The 24,113-nt window shown below is 34.4% G+C and overlaps 2 protein-coding genes across 9 annotated transcripts in view; both read left to right on the forward strand.

The window, feature by feature from the left end:
• ATR (ATR checkpoint kinase) overlaps nt 1-10,624 on the forward strand; it is an 84,314-nt gene extending 73,690 nt beyond the window's left edge. The window contains exons 42-47 of the mRNA XM_010952243.3: nt 1,555-1,705; nt 4,320-4,476; nt 4,593-4,746; nt 5,978-6,129; nt 8,922-9,027; nt 10,257-10,624. Of these exons, the coding sequence (XP_010950545.2) occupies nt 1,555-1,705; nt 4,320-4,476; nt 4,593-4,746; nt 5,978-6,129; nt 8,922-9,027; nt 10,257-10,430 (894 nt within the window). The 3' untranslated portion in view covers nt 10,431-10,624. The remainder of the gene's footprint in view (nt 1-1,554; nt 1,706-4,319; nt 4,477-4,592; nt 4,747-5,977; nt 6,130-8,921; nt 9,028-10,256) is intronic.
• A 1,039-nt stretch (nt 10,625-11,663) lies between these two features.
• XRN1 (5'-3' exoribonuclease 1) overlaps nt 11,664-24,113 on the forward strand; it is an 88,482-nt gene continuing 76,032 nt past the window's right edge. For 3 of the 8 annotated variants that reach the window (XM_010952244.3, XM_010952245.3, XM_010952246.3), the window contains exons 1-2: nt 11,696-11,916; nt 22,530-22,762. In XM_010952244.3, the coding sequence (XP_010950546.1) occupies nt 11,842-11,916; nt 22,530-22,762 (308 nt within the window). In that variant the 5' untranslated portion in view covers nt 11,696-11,841. Of the gene's footprint in view, nt 11,917-22,529; nt 22,763-24,113 lie in introns of all 8 variants that reach the window. The other 5 variants (XR_006723944.2, XM_045514694.2, XR_012509185.1 and 2 more) reach the window with 5 other exon arrangements.

Below are 24,113 nucleotides of genomic sequence, written 5' to 3' on the forward strand. Positions count from 1 at the left end.
CTTCATTCCTCCTCTTTATCCCCTCCCTGCATTTCACTGGTAACTCTTTTATTAGCAGAAAAAGTTTCAGACCTTTAATATAGAAAAGATAGAGCAGCAAATGAATTCATTTTTTTTTTAAAAAGGAGAATTATGGTTTGGGCTTAGTTTAACCAGAAGTAATTTAAAAACTAATACCACATTAAAAACTCATTTCAAAGTTCTTGTAAAGAGAATGAATATTTTTTATTTAAAATGTTGTTTGGAATTTAAAAAATTAAAAATAAAATATTGTTTGGTAAATTAGTAACTAAATTCACTGATACTAAACCATTACTATGTTTGTCCCAAAGCTCCCTGAGTGTTTTTCTAGTAGGAAGTTTCAAGCAGCCTGGCTGTAGTTTATAAATGTATCTTAATCAGCTCTATTATCGATCAAGTTATTTCATTACTGTTCCCCAACATTAACATGGTCAAATAAAATAGCCTGATTGTGAAAAACTGTAGTCAGTGCATTGGTCTAGAAAGCCATATCTTTACATGTGATTCTAATGCCGTACTATTTTGCTGGCATTTATGTAGCCTATTTATTCCTAAAGTTAAAATGTATTTTCGGTCATCGATTGACCTTTTGAATTTGACAGGTTAACAATTATAGATGTGTGCTTAGTTTGTTTATTTCATATAGTTCTGGAATTAAACAAAATGCTGTTTATCCTTACCTAGTATATTTTAGGATTAATCAAATGAGATGGGAAAAGCTTTCTCCTGCTAGGAGATAATTTTTTAAATAAAGCTGTAATTTTAAACTGCAAGAGTAAGGGGGAAGGGTATAGCTCAGCAGCAGAGTGTGTGCTTAGCATGCACAAGGTCCTGTGTCAATCCTTAGTACCTCCACTAAAAAATAAAATAAAAAATTAATTAAAAAATACATAAAGAAACCTAATTACCACCCCCCCCAAAAAAACCCAAAAACAAATAAACTACAAGAGTAAGAAATACATTTGGGGGTTTATCATAAAACTCATACTTTTCAGTTCATGCATTTTTTTGAAGTAAAATTAAACAGCTGTCTCTGTGCCTAAGGACTTAATGTTTTAGTAATATCTTGGGAGTAATTTTTAAAAAGTATTTTGTCATTGTTAAATATATAAATATAATATTTTTGAATACAGTATTGTTGTTGCATTAAAAATGAATAATTAAGAGAAATACCTACTCAAGGTATTTTTAATGATTTAGAAGTAAATTAAGGATATTGTCCCAGTAGTTTCTTGCCCTGCCGTTCTGAAGAATTGTTCATCTGCACTACATAATAAAGCTTTCTCTTTTTTTTTAAGTGTTTTTTTTTTAATGAGGGGAGGTAATTAGGTTTATTTATTTAATTATTTTTTTAATGGAGGTACTCATGCATGCTGGGCATACACACTCTACGCCTGAGCTATATATACTTTTCCCCCTCATACCAAGCTTTCATAGACATTCTTTTGCTATGAAATGAACAATCTTTAGATATATTTGGCATAACATTTAGAAATTTTTTAACTTAAGTTTATGTGTGTTTTTTTTTAATAGTGCTTAAGAAAAGATGCAGAATCTCGTAGAAGAGAACTTCATATTCGAACATATGCAGTTATTCCACTGAATGATGAATGTGGGATTATTGAATGGGTTAACAACACTGCTGGCTTGAGACCTATTCTGACCAAACTATATAAGGAAAAGGGTATAAAATTAATTCTTATGATATAAATATATAAAATGGGTATAATAGTTGCTAACATGTAATATAGGTATAATTGTTATTAATATATGCCATTGTACATTTTTTTGGTATAAGCCATAGTAAAATTTCTAGGTACTATGTACTGAAGTACTTAAGTAATTTCTTCCTTCTTTCCCTGTGTTTTCATTCCTTCTCTGTCTTTATCCCAAAAGGATTTGAGGTAGTTTACAAAAATGTAAATGAAAATTTGTTTTTCTAGGGGTTATTGATTAGCAATTCTGAAACTACTTTATGGGTAAACTAGACCTTAGCAAAGAAGTAAATATACTGTGGCTAATGAGAGCCAGTTTTCCATTGTTAGAGAAGGAAAAGGAAAAGGAAAAGGAAAAGGAAAAGGAAAGGGAAAGCTAGAATGAAGCCAAAAGTGTTAGATTGGAATTAGAGTTTCCCACTGGCCAAACCTGGGATAACTTGAGCACCAAAATAAATTATGATAGTAGCAGATTATAACCCATGGAATGAAATATGTAGACATGAGTCCACACTGATGTAAACAAATACTTGAATGAATAAATAAATAAATAGGAAGGTGGGAACAGTTCTTCCTTACAGTAGAATTACAATGAATAAATATAGAAGAAATGGAGGAAATAGAAAATCAACAGTCAGCAAACACCACAGTAATAACTGTTGCAGGCAGTGATTATCAGTGGATACTGAAATTAATTGGCAAAAATATGGTGGAAAATAGATTATTTGCAGAGTCTCAAAATATCTCTCTACAAGATACTTACTAATTACAAAGGGGTAAAAGTAGTAAATTTACAGTGAAAAAACAAAAATATAACTGGCCAGAACTTTAAAAAGTCAAGGTAATGAAAGACAAAAACAAATTTCCCAGATTTGAGGATCTAAAGGAGATACGACAACTGAATACAATGTGGGATCCTGGACTGGATCCTGACTCAGAAAAAAGGATGGTAGTGAGACAACTGGTGAAATTTGAATAAAGTCTGAACATCAGTTAATAATACTATAAAAATTTAATTTCTTGGTTTTGAATTGTATACTGTTGTGAATTGTATACTGTTATAAAAGAAATAAACAGTAACAAAATCTGGCTGATGAATATATGGGAACTCTTATTTCCATTTATGCAATTGTTTGTAAGTCTAAAATTATTTCAAAGTGAAAGTTTTTAAATGCATATAATGCAATACATTAACTAGATCAAGTTGTCAGAGTAAAGTAGAAAATAATTGTATTAGTCCCCTAGGGCTGCCATAACAAAGTACCACAAACTGTTTACAAACAACAGAAGTTTATTCTCCTAGTTCTGGGAACTAGGAGTTTAAAATCATGGTGTTAGTAGGGCTATAATCTCTCTCAAGGCCCGAGGGGAGAATCTGTTCCATACCTTTCTCCAAGCTTCTGGAGTTGCCAGCAGTCTTTGACATTCCTTAGCTTGTAGGTTCTTCACTAATTCTCTGCTTCTATCATTACATAGTTTCTTCCTAAGTCTGTATGTCTCTGTTTTCTCTTATAAAAAATATCAGTCATACTATATTAAGGGCTCATCCTAATGACCTCATCTTAACCTGATTACCTGGACAAAGACCCTATTTTCAAATAAAATCACATTCACAGGTAACCAGGGATTAGCATATTTCTTTGATGGATACAGTCAACCCCATAGCATTAAATAATATTGACAAATTACTAAATTATGTGTATTGTGCTAAGTATATTATGTACCTTTTTTATTATTGTTAACAAGCTAAATTATCCCTATTTTATGAGCAGCTACTTATCCACATTCATATACTAATAAGTCACAGAACTGAAGGTCAAACACACTTGAATCTGATTTCAAGGAACTTGAATATACATTTTTCATCCTATCATGAACTTAGTTGAACTGTGCAACATTTGAGGCAAAAAATGCCTCATCTCAGACTTGTCTATAAAACTATTAGCTATGCCTTGGGTACAAAAAGCACCAAACCAAGGTGGGTCTAAAAGGCACTTTATAGACAGGAGTCGTATCAATTATATAATACGAGTTCACAAATGTATCAGAAGGAAAAGTTCTTCTGCCTCCCCAGGTGATTTGTACTGTACAAAGTTAGTTTAAGAATCAGGTATACTATAAATATAGACTAGCCTTCACACAGAGTAAATTATTTCAGAGCACCATTGTAGGTTTCTTAGTAATGATGCAGTGTGGACCTGTACTGCCTGCTGATTAATAGAGAGATCACCATATGTTTAGTAAGGGCTGCAGCATTCTTACATGCAGGGGCACTCTTCACATTGGATTTATTCTGAGCAGTGTCTTTTGGAATGTGATTCCACAACTTTGGTTTTAGCTGGCATTAATTATTACCAGCAACAGCTTTCACTTGGGATAAGCATTAAAGGAAGATAATGTGCTTATTATTTTCTTATAATATCAGAAGATAAGTTTACCTATGCATAATTGAAATGTTTCCATTTATTCTTGCTTTTGAATAACAATTTGAATAGAAGATACTTCCTATCCTGTTTTCACCAAAAAAATTACCACTTTTCTCATTTGGCTTGTGTGATTGATGGAAATCGCTCTACCTTGCAGGAGTTTATATGACGGGGAAGGAACTTCGCCAGTGTATGCTGCCAAAATCAGCAGCTTTGTCTGAAAAACTCAAAGTATTCCGAGAATTTCTCCTGCCCAGGCATCCTCCTGTTTTTCATGAGTGGTTTCTGAGAACATTCCCTGATCCTACATCATGGTAAGTTACCAAGAATATAGTACATTGTTATGGCTGGATTTTTTAAAAAATGTATTTTAGATTTACATTTCTCCATATGGTATAAAGATATTTGATAGGCAGTGTATTTCTTTTAGGTACAGTAGCAGATCAGCCTACTGTCGTTCGACCGCAGTTATGTCGATGGTTGGTTATATCCTGGGCCTTGGAGACCGTCATGGTGAAAACATTCTCTTTGATTCTTTGACTGGTGAATGTGTACATGTGGATTTCAACTGTCTCTTCAATAAGGTATGTGATGTGACTTACTCTAGTTAATTGTGTATTTTCACCTCGCTTCCTTTCCTCCACAGCTGCTCCTCCTAGACATACCTATTAGTAGCAGTTATAGTCACAGATGAATCATATTGAGAGTTTGTTGACTGGTTTGATCATTGGATCCCACAGCCCTCAGTAAAGCAACTTAGGTTGGAGAGAACTCAGAAGAGTGATATAGTAAAACATGCACTGAACTTGAAGTCCAAAAGCACAGATCCAAGTTCTGACTCAGTTCATAGTTATATGAACATGAGGTATTCATATAATATATGAATGGTTTATTTTACTGAGACTCAGTTTTAGAGATGGAGTAGTTTGATGTTATTGTTTCCAAACCTTGCAGCATATCAGAATCATCTAAGAAATTTTTTTTTATGCAGATACCTAGGAAACATCCCAGGAGATTCAGATTCTGTATGTCCAGACTAGGGTCTGGGAATAAATAAAGGTGGTTAGACTCTTCTTAAGGCCCCCCTCTAATTTTCCAGTGTTATGATCCTGAAAGGCAGACTGGTTATTAAACCCACTTTTTCCCTCATCCCCATTCTGTAATGGTTGCTGTCTGCTGGTCACAGGAAACCAAGAAAGGTTGCAGACCCAACTGAAAACAAATCAAAGATAAACCACTGGTATGGTGAAATCATACGAGAGAAGAATCTAGGGAAACTGATTGGAGGGATGAAAAAGCCCTAGGAATGGCAGGATAGAGAATGGCAGAAAATAATGAACTGGACTTCATCATATTACATGTTACATTTCCTGTCTGAGGGATTGTGACCCTCTAACACTTGGCTCTTTCTTTTCACCTCCTGTTGTAAAGTGAAAGTCTTAAAAGAAGAAAAATATGAGAATACTTGTTTGTACTTTATATTATTCAAGAAGGACATTAAGGGAGTTAATATAAAGCTAGATCTTAATATATAAAGATTTCTCTATAATGCTATTCACCATAGTAATTCAGTGAAAGAAGAATCCATCCATACTCTAGATCTTATCCAAGGAGTTGTGTTTCAGTTCCTCAGAAGCAAAGGTAGAGTTATATGCCTCCCTCAAGATGTAGGCCTCTAATGTAAGTTGCAGATACAAATATTTTGAGGGTATATTTGCTCTTTGCTAAGAGTCTAGATATGAAGCTCTACATTTTTTGCATGAATATTTTAAGATTCTAACATTTTTAGTTTTTAATGAAATGTATTGTTTTAAGGGAGAAACCTTTGAGGTCCCAGAAATTGTTCCATTTCGCCTGACTCATAATATGGTTAATGGAATGGGTCCTATGGGAACAGAAGGTCTTTTTCGAAGAGCTTGTGAAGTTACAATGAGGCTGATGAGAGATCAAAGAGAACCTTTAATGAGGTAATAATTTATATTTTCTAAACAATTTAACAGTAACTTTGAATATGATTATTGGTTCCTAACCAATTTTTTATGTAGAAGTCATTCTGCACTGGTTGAAGTAGAGATTTTAAATAATAGCTTTAATAAGTTATGCTTTACATACCATAAAATTCACTCTTTTAATGTGTACACTACAGTGGTTTTAGTATATTCACAAGATTGTGCAACCGTTACTGCTATCTAATTAAAAAACATTTTCATCACTTCCAAAAGAAATTAGCAACTCCCCAACTCTACTCCCCCACCATCTTCTAGTAACCACTGATTTCTTTCTGTTTCTATGGATTTCCCTGTTCTGGATATTTCTTTTTTATTTGTTTTTGTTTATGGAGGTGGGGAGGTAATTCGGTTGGTTGGTTGGTTGGTTGGTTTTAATGGAGGTACTGGGTATTGAACCTTGTGCATGCTAAGCGAGCACTCTACTACTGAGCTATACCCTCCCCCACTTGGATATTTCATATTTAAGTGGAATTATACAACATGTGGCCTTTCGTGTCTGTCTTCTTTCACTAGCATGATGATTTATCCATGCCATAGCGTGTATCAGTACTTCATTCTTTTTTATCGTCAAATAAAATTGCATTATATGGATATACCACCTTTTGTTTATCCACTCATCAGTTAATAGAAATTTGGATTGTTTCCACCTTTTGGCTTTTGTGAATAGTGTGGCTATGAACATTTGCTTACAAGCTTTACGTGGGTATATGTTTTCATTTCTCTTGGATTGACCTAGGAGTAGAATTCTGGGTCATATGTTAACTGTAAACTACATTTTGAGGAACTTTTAAACTGTTTTCCAAAGCAGATGTAATACATTATAGTCCCACTAGCAATGTCTGAGGGTTCCAGTTTCTCTACATCCTTAACAAAACTTATTATTGTCTGTCTTTTTTATTTTACCTATCTTGGTGGGTGTGAAATTGTATCTCATTGTGGTTTAATTTGCATTTCCCTAATGACCAGTTATGTTGAACATCTTTTCGTGTGTTTATTGGTCACTTGTATGTCTCCTTTGGACAAATGTCTATTTAAATCCTTTGCTTGTTTTTTTTTTTAACATTTTTTATTGATTTGTAATCATTTTACAATGTTGTGTCAAATTCCAGTGTAGAGCACAATTTTTCAATTATACATGAACATATATATATATTCATTGTCACATTCCTTTCTCTGTGAGCTACCATAAGATCTTGTATATATTTCCCTGTGCTATACAGAATAATCTTGTTTATCTATTCTACAATTTTAAAATCCCAGTCTATCTCTTCCCACCCCTTTGCTTGTTTTAAATTGGATTATTTGTCCTTTTATTGTTGAGTTGTAAGAGTTCTTTACATATTCTAGGTATAGACCCTCATGAATATATGACTTGCAATTATTTTCTCTGATACATGCAATTATTTTCTCACTTTCTTGATGATGCCCTTTGAAGCATAAAAGTTTTTACTTTTGATAAAGTCGTTTATCTATTTTTGTTGTTCTTTGTACTTTTAGTATCATATCTAAGAAATCTATATATTTTTTAATGTGTATATCCAGTTGTGCCAGCATCATTTTTTGAAAAGATTATTTTTCTCAATTTAACTGTCCTAGCACATTTTTTGAAAAGATTATTTTTCTCAATTTAACTGTCCTAGCACTGGAGTAAACCAGTGAAAGGGCATATGTAAGGGTTTATTTCTGGACTATCAGTTTTATTCCATTGATCTATATGTCTAACCTTATGCCAACAGCACACTATTGTGATTACTGTAGCTTTGTAGTAAGTTTTTAAATCAGAAAGTGTGAGTCCTCCAACTTTTTCTTCTTTTTCAAGATTGACTGTTATAAGTCTCTTGCATTTCTACATGCAGTTTAAAACCAACTGTCAATTTCTGCAAAAAAGTTAGCCTGGATTTTTATAGGAATGGTATTGAATCAGTAAATCAATTTAGGGAGTATTGCCGTCTTAACAATATTAAGTCTTCTGATCCATAAACATATGATGGCTTTCCATTTATTTGTCTTCTTCAATTTCTTCCAACAATGTCTTATAGTTTTTTTTAGTTTCCATATCTTGTACTTAACTTTTAAAAAATGTTCCTAAGTATTTTATTCCTTTTAATGCTATTCTAAATGGAATATTTTTCTTAATTTGATGTTTGGATTGTTCATTGCTAGAGTACAGAAATACAACTAAATTTGTATACTGATCTTATATCCTGCAACCTTATTGAACTCATTAGTTGTAATAGTTATTTTTGTAGATACCTTAAGGTTTTTCTCTCTACAACAGCAAGTCATCTGTAAATAAAGATAAATTTACTTCTTTCCAATCTAATTTCAATGCCTTTCTTTGTCTTGCCTTATTGCCCTAGCTAGATCAAAGTCAAATAGACGTGGTGAAATGTCTACATCCTTGTCTTGTTACTACTCTTAGGAGTAAAGAAGCCAGTCTTTCACCGTTAAATATGGTGTTAGCTGTGGAAAGTAGTTTTTTAAAGCACACTTAAAGCTCACTTACTTTTTTTATTAAGAGCTGTCTACCAGGCAGTTTGGTAGAATACATTGGTTAATAGATGTAGGCAAAGGCAAATTCTCTGAAAGAGGGAAATATAGCATCTTCTGAAATGGTAGTAATGTGTGCTATAAGAGTATTACCACTAGCTTCTCATCCTTCACTATTCTTCCTCTAAGTGCTGACTTTAATGAGATTTCTTTTTACAAAGATAACATTGTATTACCATAATATTTTTTTAAATTTTTAGTGTCTTAAAGACTTTCCTACATGATCCTCTTGTGGAATGGAGTAAACCAGTGAAAGGTCATTCCAAAGCATCACTGAATGAAACAGGGGAAGTTGTCAACGAAAAGGTTAGTAGAAGGTGTAGCTTGATATGAGCTGATATTGTATATCTCTACGAATGGAAACTGATTCTAAATACTGTCCTGACTACCCACTAAATACTCTGAAGTCTAGTTCTCTGTCTAGAATCACAATGCCATAAGTTTTCTTTATTGTCATTGCCAATGTTAACATTATCATTTGTATAATAAAAACAGAGTTCAAGACACGCTTGTTTAACCATAAGCAATTCACAATTATGAGATAGAGTGGGAAAAACTTGAACATAAATTGCCTGAATTTATAGAGCAGCAGGTCTCAGCTTCAATATGTAGAATTCAGTCTTTACTAATATAATTGTCCCTTGTCCCTTGGTTTCCATGGGAGATATGTTCCAGTACCACCCCCCACCTATGAATACCAAAATCCTGGGATGCTCAAGTCCTTTATATAAAATGGCATAGTATTTGCATATAACCTGTGTATATTGTCCTGTATACTTTAAATCATCTCTAGATTACTTATAATACTTAGTACAATGTAAATGCCATGTAAATAGTTGTAAATACAGTGTAAATGCAATGTAAATAGTTGCTGGTATATGGTAAATTCAAGTTTTCCCTTTTGGAATTTTCTGGAATTTTTTTTTCCCTGAGTATTTTCAATCCATGGTTGGTTGAATCCTTGGATGCAGAGAGCTGACTATATTAGTTGAAGCCTCAAATTTTGCGGATAGTTATTTTAAATAAATTAGAATAGATTATTGTTTTTCTAATAACATCATTCACACTTTGCATTCTGATAATGCTTTCTTGATTGAGAGAACTGTGTAGAATTCCAGGTAGCTCACTAGAGCTCCCAGGTGCATATACTAACATAATTTAAATATCAGGTATTAGACTGTTGTTGGTATTATTAGAATATTAGTATTCAAATGTTTTAGTCCTAAACACTTTTCAGGGTAGATTTTTTATATTATTATTTTTCTAGACTTCTAATGTGAAAGAGATTCCCTGGTATTTTACATAGTCCTGAAAAATATCCAAGCAGTTGATGTTAGATCAACATTGCAAGCCTCAAGATCAGTATCTCCAGTTACTGTATTTATTTCTTATCGGTATTTACTCTTACAAAAAAGGGTAATGAGCAGTAAAATGGCATTAACATTTGTTAAATAAGAGAAAGGCAGTAATTCCAAATTATAAACATCCATATGTCATTGGGTCCTTAGTCCTTATGATTTTTAATTTCTTTTTAGGCCAAGACCCATGTTCTTGACATCGAGCAACGACTGCAAGGTGTAATCAAGACCCGGAATAGAGTGACAGGGCTGCCATTATCTATTGAAGGACACGTGCATTACCTTATACAAGAAGCTACTGATGAAAACTTACTGTGCCAAATGTACCTTGGTTGGACCCCATATATGTGAAATAGAATTACTTCAGAGAATATGTTAATAATCTAAATTTAAGGCATTTGATATTCATCTGTGGTTGTATCTATTCAGTTCCAAAGTACAACATATGTTTTTGTTCTCAGAGTAACTGGTATTATTTCTCCCTGATTGTTAATAATATTTAAAATAATATATGTTGTTAAGAAATAAACTGCTTTCTTAATATATACTGTGTATTATAACTGGAGAAACAAAACATCCTATGTTCTTATGCTCTAACAAGATGTATTTGCAAGAAACAAGACAGCCTAATTTCATTTTACAAATTTCATTGACTTTAAGTATTAGTATAAGGATTCATTTGAAACAACAGAAAATTACACTGAATAAATACTGTAGACAAAGCACTGTGCTATATTTGTGCACAGAGCTACTTCCCCTGCACTCTGGGAACTGTCTAGTAAGAGATGTAAACAAAAATAGCACATCATTAAGTTCACTTAATAAAACCCTTTTTTGTATGTTGAAAATGTGATGGGGAAAAAAAATTAGCCAATCAGCATTCATATGAAAACTATATAAACATCCTGTAATTTTAAAGATACAACCATACTTAAAGTACCAGAGTACAGAATCCAGTGAATTTCATGAGATTTTGAAATCTAAAAAAATTATAATGTTGTTAAATTTGGGGTTGTTTCATTGCAGATTTAAAATAATTCATAATAGTCACAAAGCAATGAGGTTATCACATACACATAAAAGAAGAACTTTTGTAACAAAGATAATTTCACTTGATGAATTCTGCGATTTTATACAGTTGAAAGTGTAAAGGGGAAAATATAATAACCCAAGAAGTATGAATGTGAAAACTAAACATATATTTTCCTATTGAAGGCCTAATGTTAAGGGTTATGCAAGTAATTGGAAAAGAACGTTTTAGAAGAAACTTTGTTGTAGGTTTACAATCCTCAAAGAAAAAAACTGCTAACAAAATTAACCAAATTATCAGACCTTTCCAAATCTGTGTTGAAAACCCCAGAGATTAGTAATCTCAGGAAACTGAAGTAGTCAGGACAAAATTAAGTGTTAAGTACTCTTCCAGCCGTCTCGTGACGTTTTCACGCCGTTTCCAAATATACTTATAGAGCACAGCTCGATCAACTTGACATTTTCAGAACGAAACAACAACCGCAAAGACGCCTGGGCGATCTTGAACCAGAATCGAGCGCGGCGACGGTGGCGGCGAGTTAGTGCCGGGACTGAAGCCCCGCCCAGGGGCGTGGCCTCGAATTCGGCCGCTCTAGGCTCGTCAGGCGCTCTCTATGGTCCGACGGGCGGTGTGTTGTCATCCGCAGAGCGACGGCCGGAGGCGGCGGCGTAGGCCTCGGCGGGGCGTTTGGTTTCGGTTTGGCCCTGACTGGAGTTCGTATTGACGGTCGAAATGGGAGTCCCCAAGTTTTACCGCTGGATCTCAGAGCGGTATCCCTGCCTCAGCGAAGTGGTGAAAGAGCATCAGGTGGGTGAGGAGCAAGGGGGCAGCGGCTCGGAAGGCGGAGGAGCCGGGGCTCCGCGGCCCTCTCTGCGCCCTGGGACCGGGGCTCTCCAGCCTCCTGTTTCTGCCCGTCGTCAGCGGGCTCAGTGGCTCAGGGAGGGGTGGGAACGTTTGAGGACACCCCGAGGATCTGAGTGGGGCGAAGACGCACGTCGCCTTCCTGTGGGCAGAGCCGCAGGGATCGCGGCCGTTCTGACAGCTCCTGCCCGGGCAGGGCCTGCGCGACTCCGAAATAAGTCCTGGGGAGGAACGCTTCAGGGAGTGCTTCCCTTTCCTCCCCAGGGAGCTGCAGGTTTCGTTTTTCTCTTCGAAGGTTCATCCTAGGATCTCCCCCCAACTCCCACTCAGAGCAGCCGACCCACGTACAAACAATAATGACGCCTCCGCAGTTGAATCACCTTGTTTACTTTCCCTTATCAAGAGCCGCATCCTGCCCCACCCCCAAGGCCTAGACTTTTTGACGTGGCTGATGGTTCACATTTATGATACCTTCATTACTTTTTCTGCTATTCGAAAGACCGTACCAGTCCCCCGAGCCAAAAGAAATAAAAATACATTTGGACGGGGCCGGGGCAGTTAATTGGAGGCTTCATTGTGTGTGTGTGTGTGTGTGTGTGTGTGTGTGAGAGAGAGAGATAGAGAAAGGGGGACAGAGAGGGAGGAGGTGGGGGGAAAAGGAGAGAGAAACAGATTATTAGAGCACTAATACTGGTAGTAGTGTATAATTCGGTATATAATGATCCCAGCGCAACGTTTATATGCAGACTCCAAAAATGTAGTTTATTGGAACTGTGGAAAGAAATAGGAGGCAGTCATCTATTAGGTAAACTAGATTTGGGTGATATGCTAATGTTTGTCACATTTAGTGGTTTTAGTAGATGTATTGTCTGTTTTATATTTTACAGAAGAAAAAGTCAGCTTTAGAACTTACGTAGCTAATTGAGTTAGTTGTGACAGTAGCTTTGTATTAATATGGGGGAAATAACCCCCATGTTAATGGAGTGAACACCATCATGCTGTCTATTAAGTTAGTGTTTTATCTTTTTAAAAAGTACTGTAAACATCAAGGTAGAGTTTAAACTTCCAGAAAGGATCTTTGTTGTTGGATTCCAGTCAGACTTGGTATATAGGAGAAAGCTTACAAAAAATTCCAGAATGGAAGTTTGTCTTTAATTTATTTGAAACATGGGTTAGTTAGATTTAGGAAGATAATTCTTTCCAGAGAAGAGGATAAAATTGATAACAGCTAACTTAGGCTTTTCCTGTATCCTTCATTCAACAAACATTTGAGTACCGGCCATGCATCAGTCACTTTATCTCTAAAATTGAAAAAAAGTGACTGTCATTCAGACTGACTTGATAATACATAATCCATTCAGTAATATTTTTACACTGTACTCTTTGGCACAGAATTTGATTTGGTGTAAGGATCTTGGATTTTCTCCATCTTGAGGACTTTTGTTACTGAACAAAAATAATGTCTTTAAGGCAGTGTAATGACATGAACACCAGTGATAGGTTTAAAACTTGGTTCATCAAAGTGATGTCTTTCAAAAGTGTTTGAATTTGTCATTAACAACAGCAGAAAAGCAAATGTTATAAAGAATTACCAGTTACTCTCTCAAAAAGTGCTTAAAAGATGGTAATGTGTAAGTAAGTCACAGTGGTTCAAAAGCTTGTTCTTGGGGAAAGGCATTGGTTGGAGGGGTGGGTTTCAGGAAGATGGTTGCAGTGCTGACAGCACAAGTTTTGGTTTCTCTGAATCCTTACTTAAAAACAGAAAGTGCAACTAGATAGCAAAATTTAAAATCCATAGAACAGTTACAACAAAACCGTGTGACAGGATGTCCCCATGAACCCCAAGGTACAAGTAGGTGGGGACAATCTACCAATAGCCTCTAGACCCAGTTGCTATTAGCATCTCTGCAAGAGGAGAAAGGAAGCAATAGGGCAACATCTGATGGACCTGAGAACAGAACTCTAAAATAGTCACTAAAAGGCTATGCAGGCCTATTAGATGGCAGTAGCTATTACTGGGGTTTTTTTGAAAGGGCAGGAGAGTCTTAACTCCTGTGAACTCTCAAAACTGACTTGCCAAGGCACCATTCTAAGGCAGAGCCCACCCTAAGGAGAAACTGCTGGAGTGAAAAAATTTTATTACGAAAGGGACAAGAGAGATAAAAGAAGATTAAGATAAAAGTGGGGGGAGGGTTACAAAGTCAAGAAATCTTAGAAAACAAACCAAGCAAACCACTGTATTTTTAATACTACCCCAAAATAGCAGAAGAGGGAGCTTTTTGAAGTTAAAGCTTTCCTGAACCCCTCCTCATTCTAAAAATTGAGAAAAATGGAATTTGTATAGAAATGAACAACAGAAAACTGTCAAGGTCAAATAGCATACAAAGTTATGGGGGGAAAGGGGAACAAAATAACATTCCTATAGACAATAAAAGTTTGCAGTATGAACATGCACACAAAACAGACCAAAATTATAACCTATTTCAGAATGAGCTAAAAGGCACTAAGAAAGTTATATAATACATGGAAGAACAACAGATATCAATTACAGAAACTTACAAATAAAGTGACAGAACCTAGAGAAAATTAGAGATAAATGAAAAAAATCATTTCAGAAGTGAAGCCTGAAGTAGTAGCAAGGCAAAAGCAAATGATGCCATGAGAAAAAAAAACAAAATGGAAATAGGAGAAAGTTAAAAGATAAAAAAATCCAAGAGAAAGTAATTAATAAGAAAGATAAGCAAGGAAGATAAATAATAGGTGTCCCTGAAAAAGGAAATCAAAGCAATATAACAAAACAAATACTAAAACTGTAATTGAAGAAAACTTTTCTGAAATTAAAAAAATTGAAACTATGTTGAAAGAATATAACATGTACCCAAGAATATTGACTCAGATGACCAACATCAAGACCTTCTAGCAAAATTCCTGGACTTTAAAGGAAAAGGGAAAAAGGCTTTTGTCACCTGGAAAAAAGGAGCATATGACTTGTAAGGGAAAGAAAATTAGTTTCCATCACAGTTTTTGACAGTAGTGCTTTATGCCAGAAGAAAATGGAGTAACTTAAGATACTCAATTGACTTTTAAGCATAAAGGATAAGCTGATAAAGTGCTATCAGTGTATATCGTCAGGGAATATTGTTCCTTTGAGCCCTTCCGAGAGCAATCTGCTGGAGAATGAGCTTCAGACAATCAAAAGGACTAGGAAAGTATCAACATAAGGACCAGGGGTGAACATTAGTTATAATTACCTATAAAACAAAAACAAAGTAAGAGTTAAGAGGGAGTAAGTTTAGTGTGTAATGGCTGTGTGTCCTGACAATGTTTAGATAGCACAACTATAAAATAAATAGGGATAAAGGAGAATGGGAAAAGATTATGCAAAAAAAAAAATTCTATCACCATTAATCATATTAGTGGTAATATTAATATTTTTCTGAAATTTATATATGTGATATGTGTGATAATTGTAGGGTATTTTAATTCTGTCATCTCTTGTATCCTTGAGAACCAAGATTCTTGGTGTTAAGAAAGGAGTTACAGGTGTAGTAGGGAAAACATTAAGTTAAAACTCTGTATCTAGCATTTGAATTGGAAGTCTCAATATGAACTTACAAAACGCGCGCACGCGCACATAAATTCCCTAGCTCTGTCCTCTGTTCCCAGAAAAGACCTAAAAACAATGAGCAATCCAGTAGTGATTGTATTCTTAGTGCCTAGGTTATGGTTTTGAAATACCATTTCTCATTAAAAGAAATCAGGATTTCTTGGAGAAATGACTGATTCCAAGTCAGAGTCAGAAAGTATTCTAGATGAGCCTGGAAGCTTTTGTCATACTCTGTATCAGAGAAATTACTAAAGACTACTAAGAACATGTCAGAGGATTGACGTGAAGAGACGACTGGAAGAGGCTTGGAATGGCCCCAAAATGGGACAGTTTGATCTTCAGTAATGATAATAGTCCAGTGGACTAAAAACCATCAAATATGCTTAAATCCTTGAGTTCATAATGGTACTTTAAAGAAAGAATCCCCTCCCAAAGGTGATAGGCACAGTTCCCAATCTTGAAAACCTTTCTTGTACTGCTGGGCAACCAAGAGGCAAAATGTTCTCTTTATAAAAGTATTCCGACTAATAAAAAAAGAAAGGATAGAATATCACCATTTTGCAACCTCAAATGAATTAATAGAAGTAGGCATTAAGCATCAATGGCTGCTAATATTAGACAAAAGAAAGGTGAGATAAACAAACAGTAGAGCTTAACTCTTCCTATTTCAGAGAATTCTTTTTTTTAACATTTTTTATTGAGTTATAATTAGTTTACAATGTTGTGTCAAATTCCAGTGTAGAGCACAATTTTTCAGTTATACATGAACATACATATATTCATTGTCACCTTTTTTTTCACTGTGAGCTACACAAGATCTTGTATGTATTTCCCTGTGCTATACAGTATAATCTTGTTTATCTATTCTACATATTTCAGAGAATTCTTGACATTGATAATGTATACAAGACTTACATTGTACACACCTAGAACTACTTTCGATGCCTAGTTCAAGTGGTCCAGTAGTTTGGTAGGAGTATACTATAACTGTATAAAATTATAGTTATTTCATAAATCTGAATTGAATATTAAACTTTTATACTATAGGATTGAGGAATATAGAGGTGTACAGTAATTTGTGCAGTGTTATATTATTGTTAGCATATTTCTTGTTTGGTGAAGGGCTGGGAGTGAAGAAGGAGTAAGTAGAGAGGGGGGGGGAGAAAAGGAAGGAAGAAGGAAGGAGGGTGAGGGAAGAAAGGAAAGAAACCAAGCAAAACAGTGCCTTTTTTAAAGGCACTTTCCTGTAATAGAGTAGAACAGAATGTGGAGATTACAGAAAGATTATAAAATATAAAAGAAAAACAGAAAATCCAAGAGGAAGTTGCACATCTACTAAATATGTAATCAATGTCCAAGTTTACTGGAGGTGGATGGGGGAAAAGAATAACAACCTCTGACAATAACACTTAATCTAAAAAAACCACTACTCCAAGATCCAGTTTCCTTAACAGGATCACTGAGATTGATGATGATGTGAAACTTTAGTATCTTTCCAGTATCACCTGCCACTTTCCCATACATCCCTATGCTATAGTTCTAACCTACTTGTTTCCCAGACAAATGGGTTTCATTCCCCTGTGCCTTTGTTCCTTTAGTTCCTGCCTGAAAGACCTTTTCATCTCCACCTTGCAGACTCCTCCTTTCAAGTCTATTTCTCAGGGAAGCTTTTGACTCCCTCATATTTCCTCTGCCAGTCCTTTCCTTAGGCAGGAAGGTGCATTATGTTGCTGCTGTTGATTTTCCTGTCTGCCTTCCCTCACTTTATTACACCTATAGGCAGAAACTATTTCTTGTGTGGTTTATTTCTTGTACAGTGTCTGGCACATAGTAGTTGCTCATTTAATGCTTGCTGATTTAATGAAGGAGTAATATAAATAAAAGAAAAAGTAGAGAGTACATTCCTATAAGGAACATATATATTTGATGAACACTTAACCTTTACAAAAACAAAAGTCACACAGATAAGGTTATGAACTCTTAGAGAATATGCAATTCTTGTCATGATTGTAGTCCAATACAGTGCTGTTATAATAGCTAAGATATGTTAAGCACTTGCCATGTACTAAGACACTGTTTTAAGTGCTTCACATACATTCACTTATTTAGTCATAGCAGTCCTGGTATTATTGTCTCTATTTTGTAGCTGAGAAAACTGAGTTACAAAAAGAATGAATTACTTACCCAAAGTACTTTACTACATAGCTAGTAAACTAAGTGTTGGAGCTGAATTTGAAACCAAGCAGAATTGCTGTAGAGCAGGATTTCTTAACCTTTCTTTCATTATTACCCCTCCTCTAGGTGGCTCTTTAGACATATTTTTTTCCCTAATCACCCATTCCCCTTCCCCAACCCCACCCTGTCCAGGGCACAGAAAATTTAACATCACAGATATACATAGCATAAAATATTCCATCTTAACCATTTTTAAGTATTTGGTAGTGTTAAGTGCATTCACATTGTTGTGCTAGAGCCTGCACTTTTAAAACCAATCTATTACGCATTTTGGTAAAAATAGTTTTGACTATGGAAACCTAAATTTTCAAATTATAGGGAACACAAGCTGACATTTCCATCTTAAAGTGTTTGCTCTTGTGTAGGGGGTTTTCTCTGTTTTGTCCTTTACTGGTATTCCCTGTACTACTGCACTTACTGTTTTTCCTAGCCCCTAACACAATGTGTGGCACATAATAGATTTTCAGTAAATATTTATTGAATAAATGAATTTATATTAACTATAGCATATTATATAATCTATAAAACAGTATATAAAAACATACATTTAAGTAGTTTATTAAAATATGTATAGTATGTTGTTATGTTTTAAAATAGCACATTTTAAAAAATGAATTGAAGCAACAAAACCTTGGGTTGTTTAAGATAAATAGTATTAAAGAACTGGACAAAAAGAGTTATTAACAGCTCTTTTAAACAGTCAAATATATGTTACTCTTTTATAAAAGGCATTTTGCAACAACACTCGGTAGGATAACAATGTTATACTAACAAAAAGAAATTAGTACTTTGAGGAAATTAGATACCAAGATGTTAATACTTAACCATAGTTAAAGCAATATGAATGCATATTCTGAGTGGTATAGACAATATGTGCTATCAGGTTCAATAAAGGGAGAGCTCATTTATTTATTTATTAAATATTTTTGATTTGCTACTTTGTGTCAGGCAGTGTGCCAAGACTTCTAAACATAGTGAAATCAGAGACCTTGCTTTGAGGAACTCATAGTTTAACAGGCAAGGACAGACGTTACACTTAATGCATTCAACAGAATTATGTATAGCACCTAAAATGACTTGAAGAAAGGAGCATCATTTCCCATTGATCTTCTAGACAAATATACTTAAGCTGGATCTTCAAAGCTGAGTCAAATCCTACAAGATAAGTGCAGCGAGGAGCAAAAGGAAAGAAAGGCATTTCAGAAAGTGGGAACACCATCTGTAAAATTGCAGAGGTTTAAAAGAGCCCAGCACATTTAGGGCTAATTGATCTACTGTTAGCTTGTAGGTTGTATGTGGAGACAGGAATGAATATGAGATTGATGGGAAAAATAACAGCCAAATCATACAGGACATTTCATGGCATTAAGAATTTGTAATATCATGGGTTTAAATACGGAAGCAACATGATCAGATTATGTTTAGAAAAATGGCTAAGCTGTGGTAAGAAAGAAAATTAGAAGCAAGCCATCCAGTTGGAAAACTGAGGTTTTGAATTAAGGTGGGAAATCTAGGGTTGGAGAAAAAGATGATATTGCCTAAGACAATGGGAATGGATAGGAGAGTGAGATTCTAGAAACATTTTGGATGTTAAATTTAAAAACAAAACCCTCAGTGACTAATTAGATATGGGGTGGAGGGAGAGGGGAAAGTATAAGATACATTCTAACTTGCAGATGTAATAACTTAGTATGGTCTCTTTGTAAAAGAGTAAGATTCTACTATGCGTTCTCATTTTCTTTACCACACTGGCTGATGATTACTTAATTATTCTGTATCTTTCTTACTAATCTGAAGTCTAAGAATTTTTAAAATTTCTTTTCTAAAAGGAAAATTATAGTTTTTTTCAAATTATAATTTTTTTTCAAATTATAAAGGTAGTATGTCTTCATTATGTAAAATTTCACGTCATACAGCAGGATGTAAACACTGTTATATAGTCTAGAGGAAAAGTAAAGCAACTGAAATTCCATCATCCAGTATTAACCACCAGTAACATCTTGTTTCTATGTACTCCTAACTTTTCTATGCAGATAACCATGTAGATAAATAGTTTCTATAAATGGGATAATAATTTACCTGCTGTTTTATAACCCACTTTTGTTAACTGACCATATGTATTGTATACATTTTCCCGTGACAAATATGAATCTATATCATAATTTGTAATTGCTTTGTAGTATTCCATTGTGTGGATGTACCATCAACAATTTTCTTTATTATTAGACAGTATTTTTGTTTTTTTACCTTTTCTAGACAATATTGCCATGAATATTCTTATATTTGTATCTTTGTGCACAATTCTGATAATTTCTTAGGATAAGTTTCCAGTAGTACAAATCTTGGTCAAAGATGTACACACCTTAAATTTTGATAAATACTTTCATTATTAGTTATACCAGTTTATATTCCCATCCCAGACTATTGGGTGTAAATGCCATCTTTCTCTTTTCTAGCTCTGATTTTCCTCTAATGTTAAATGAGGAATCTAAATATCTCTCTTTTAAGATTATTGCCATAATAAAGTGAGAGAATGTATATAAATATCTAGCCCAATGTTTGGCACCTAATAAGTCCTTAATAAATGCCAGTTATTGCTTTTAATAACATGAAATATGCATTTCTCCAAAACCTTACCAGTTGGGTAACATCAGTCTTTCTAATCTTTGCTAACATGATGGGGAAAATGATGTATCATTTTAATTAGAAATTTTGGGATGTTGAACATTTTTTTCACATTATTATTAGACTTTTGTGTTTCTTTTTTGAATTGCTTTGCATTTTCCATGCTTATTTTTAATATATGCTCTTTTCCTTAATATTTGAGGATTGTTTTGTATATTAGGAATGTTAACTTTGTCTTAATTAGCAAGCATTTCCCCTGCATTTTGTCATTTTCAGTTGAACTTGTTTATGGCACTTTTTTTTTTAACCCTATAAGATTTAAAAAGTACATTTTTAGGTAGCCAACTCCACCATTTGTTTGATTTATAGTTTCTGGCTTTCCCTTCCCCCAAATTACCAAAATATTTGCATGTAATTTTTTTACTTACATTTCTTATATTTAAGTTTCTAATCCTTCTGGAATTTATTTTGTTAAAAGATGAGATACAGTTTTGTTTCCAAATAGTTAGCTAGGTGCCGCATCCCTTTCTTTCACTGCTTTGATGTGTCTCTTATATACAAAATTTATATGTACACTTGGACTACTTCTGAACTACTTGGTTCAATTAAACTGTCTATTTTATAACATAAAATATCATATAGGGCAGCTTTTCCTTCATTACGCTCCCTTTAATATGCCTCCTTGCATGTTTATTCACCTAAGGAAATTTTGTAATCATTTTGTAAAGTAGTCCCAGAACTGTCAAAAAAAAAAAAAAAAAAAGCACATTGTAGGGAGGGTATAGCTCAAGTGTTGAACCTGCACGACATCTTGGGTTCAATCCCCAGTACCTCCTCTAAAAATAAATAATAAAACCTAATTACCTCCCCCCTGGGGGAAAAAAAAGAACAAGAAGAACAAAAAATCACATTAAGATTTTGATTGAGGTTTTTAGATTTCTTGAAACAAACAGTAAATCTTGAATGTACACTTGAAATCTCGTAATCACAATTGTCATTTCATTTAAGCCTGTTACTCAATAAGGGCATTTAAATTTTTCTTATGTGGTACTTAGTACAATCCTGTGTAAATGGGTTTTATAAATATCTCTTTATGGTGTTAACTAATTTAAAGACCAAAACCTTTCACTCCCAAAACTCAAAGATATGTCAATAATAATAGTATTATTAATAATAATAGTTTTATTTTCTCAATAATAATAGTATTATTATCTATACATATGGTAAAATTTAAATAATTATTCCAGGGATGGTTTTCATTGAGTTTATACAGGAAAGCCCTTTTTTTTTTTATTGTTTTTATGTTTGAAAATTCAGAATACTTTTCTTCAATTAGTGTGTAAGGCAGACTACTCTAAAATTCCTTAATTACATTAGATATTAAGTTGTGCCCATTTGAGTTCCTTGTTAGTGTATTACTGTTTCAGTAGTGTTCCCCTTACTTGCTCACAAACATTTAAATACAGGAAACAACAAATTAGAGTCAGAACCATGAAGGCCTTTTTATAAAAGTAGATGCCTGTTAGCCAAAGTTTAGACATTATTTAATCCACATATGAAAAATAAGAAATCAGTTTTCGAAGTTTTCTGAATTTCCTGGTATAATCTAAGCTTTTTAAATTAATATAACCAAATTAGTGATTCTGTTTCACTGAAACCACATATACCATAAGGCTTTAAATCATTTGTAAACCTTTTAATGACCGTGTACAAACAGCCTTTTGATATAAATGGGCATTATGTTACTCATTATAGTAATAGGGCTTTGAGGAGTTAATGTCAAATAGTAGGAAACTAATATTTTGAGTACCAAATCAGCCAAGTGCTTTATTTGGTGTTTTCCTAGGTTATCTTATTTTAAATAAGTAGATAATTTCCTGACAGTCCATGTGATCAAGCTTTTGGTGCATAATGTAACCATTAGTATGTCTGCATCTTACAAATTCCTCCTATTTCTTTACTTTCTTTATTCAACTGTGATTGTTTACTCAGTTTTTATATAATAAGTCCCTATATTCTGCTTTTTATCAGCTGCTTAGATATTTGTGGTTGATTATAATGATGATCTTGATCATTTTTCTTTGTTTTTTAGATTCCTGAATTTGATAACTTGTACCTGGATATGAATGGAATTATACATCAGTGTTCTCACCCTAATGATGATGATGTTCACTTCAGAATTTCAGATGATAAAATCTTTACTGACATTTTTCACTACTTGGAGGTGTTGTTTCGCATTATTAAGCCTAGAAAAGTGTTCTTCATGGCTGTTGATGGTGTGGCTCCTCGAGCAAAGATGAACCAGCAGCGTGGGAGGCGTTTTAGGTAAAAAATTTATGGTTTATTTTAGAATACTATTTAGATTAATAAAATATATTATTTTTAAAGATAACTGACTTAACACAATGCATCTCCTGTTCATGTTTCTTTTCTGCCTAACCCTCCCCACCTCAGAAATGGAAGTATCACATACTTATAATGTCACATTTTATCAATCAAGTAAACAAATTAGTAATTCAAATAAGGTGTCTTTTCTCAAAGTGTATGTTGGGCTGTATGAAGTTACTGTGTTGTTCTCTATCACAGATTTTTCAAACTGCTCAAAACTTGGTAATGGAAATAGTAGTTGTAGAGAAGGCTCCTGTAGTAGTTCGTCCTGAGCTATGGAACTGAAGAGTGAACAAGGAGATTGTGCTAATGAGAACATTACTGACATTTAATTAGACCCTGGGCTTGAGCATCATGTAGAAAGGCCAGGGAGGTTAGAAGGTGATTGAAGGAGTATGAGAAGAGAGCAGTTAGGACACTCAAGATATTATTAGCCCATTGTATGAGTTGGGTAGTAGGAGAAGCAGAAGGTTGAAAAAGGTTGTACCCAGAGAGAAAGTTTTAAAGTCCTGGACCTGTGGAATATTTCTAAGTAACAATGACTTGCTATATCCTTCTCAGGAGTAGCGTAAGTAAAATTAAGAGGGTTGTTAGACTTGAAGGAAAGAAACCCTGAGTTGAGGGAGTCTGATCAGTCATTAGCAGAATGGATCCTTTCCTTTCATCACAATGGCAAGTATAGAGGTAGAAAGGGCATCTGCATCAAATGTGGAAATCATCAAGGAAGGTGGGAGAGTACCTGGGGAAGGCTAGCAGTGAGAATGGGAAGAGGATGGAAGACTGTACTGATTTAAATATCCAAAGAGGAAAGATACTGAAGATACTGGAACTGTGACATCCTTAAAGATAAGGACCATCTCTTACTAAAATTTAGATTCTCAAGTACCACCTAAGACTTACCTAATCTGAATCTCTAAAAACTGGGCCCTATTTTTAGATAGATGACAAATATTTTTTACCAGATTCCCCTGGTATTTGTTAAACTAGTTTTGGGGACCTGCTTGGCTAGAAAATCTAGTGTTGAGAAAGGATTATATAAGCCCACTGTATCAGTCGGTGTTCAGTTGTAGGTAATGGAAATCTAGCTATTTTAAGCAGCATGGGATATAAATACAGAGAACTGGATGCTTATAAAAATTATTGTAAAAGTCAAAAGGGTGGGAATTTAGGTTAGCCTTTAAGAATGACTTCCAGAACACCATAGAACTGACCCACTAATGGCACTACTAATACAACATTTAGGAAGGTAAGGAGTTCAGAGGCCCTGGCAAGAACAGATAGATCTAGG

The sequence above is a fragment of the Camelus bactrianus genome, chromosome 1, assembly GCF_048773025.1.
Source record: "Camelus bactrianus isolate YW-2024 breed Bactrian camel chromosome 1, ASM4877302v1, whole genome shotgun sequence".
NCBI lineage: Eukaryota > Metazoa > Chordata > Mammalia > Artiodactyla > Camelidae > Camelus > Camelus bactrianus.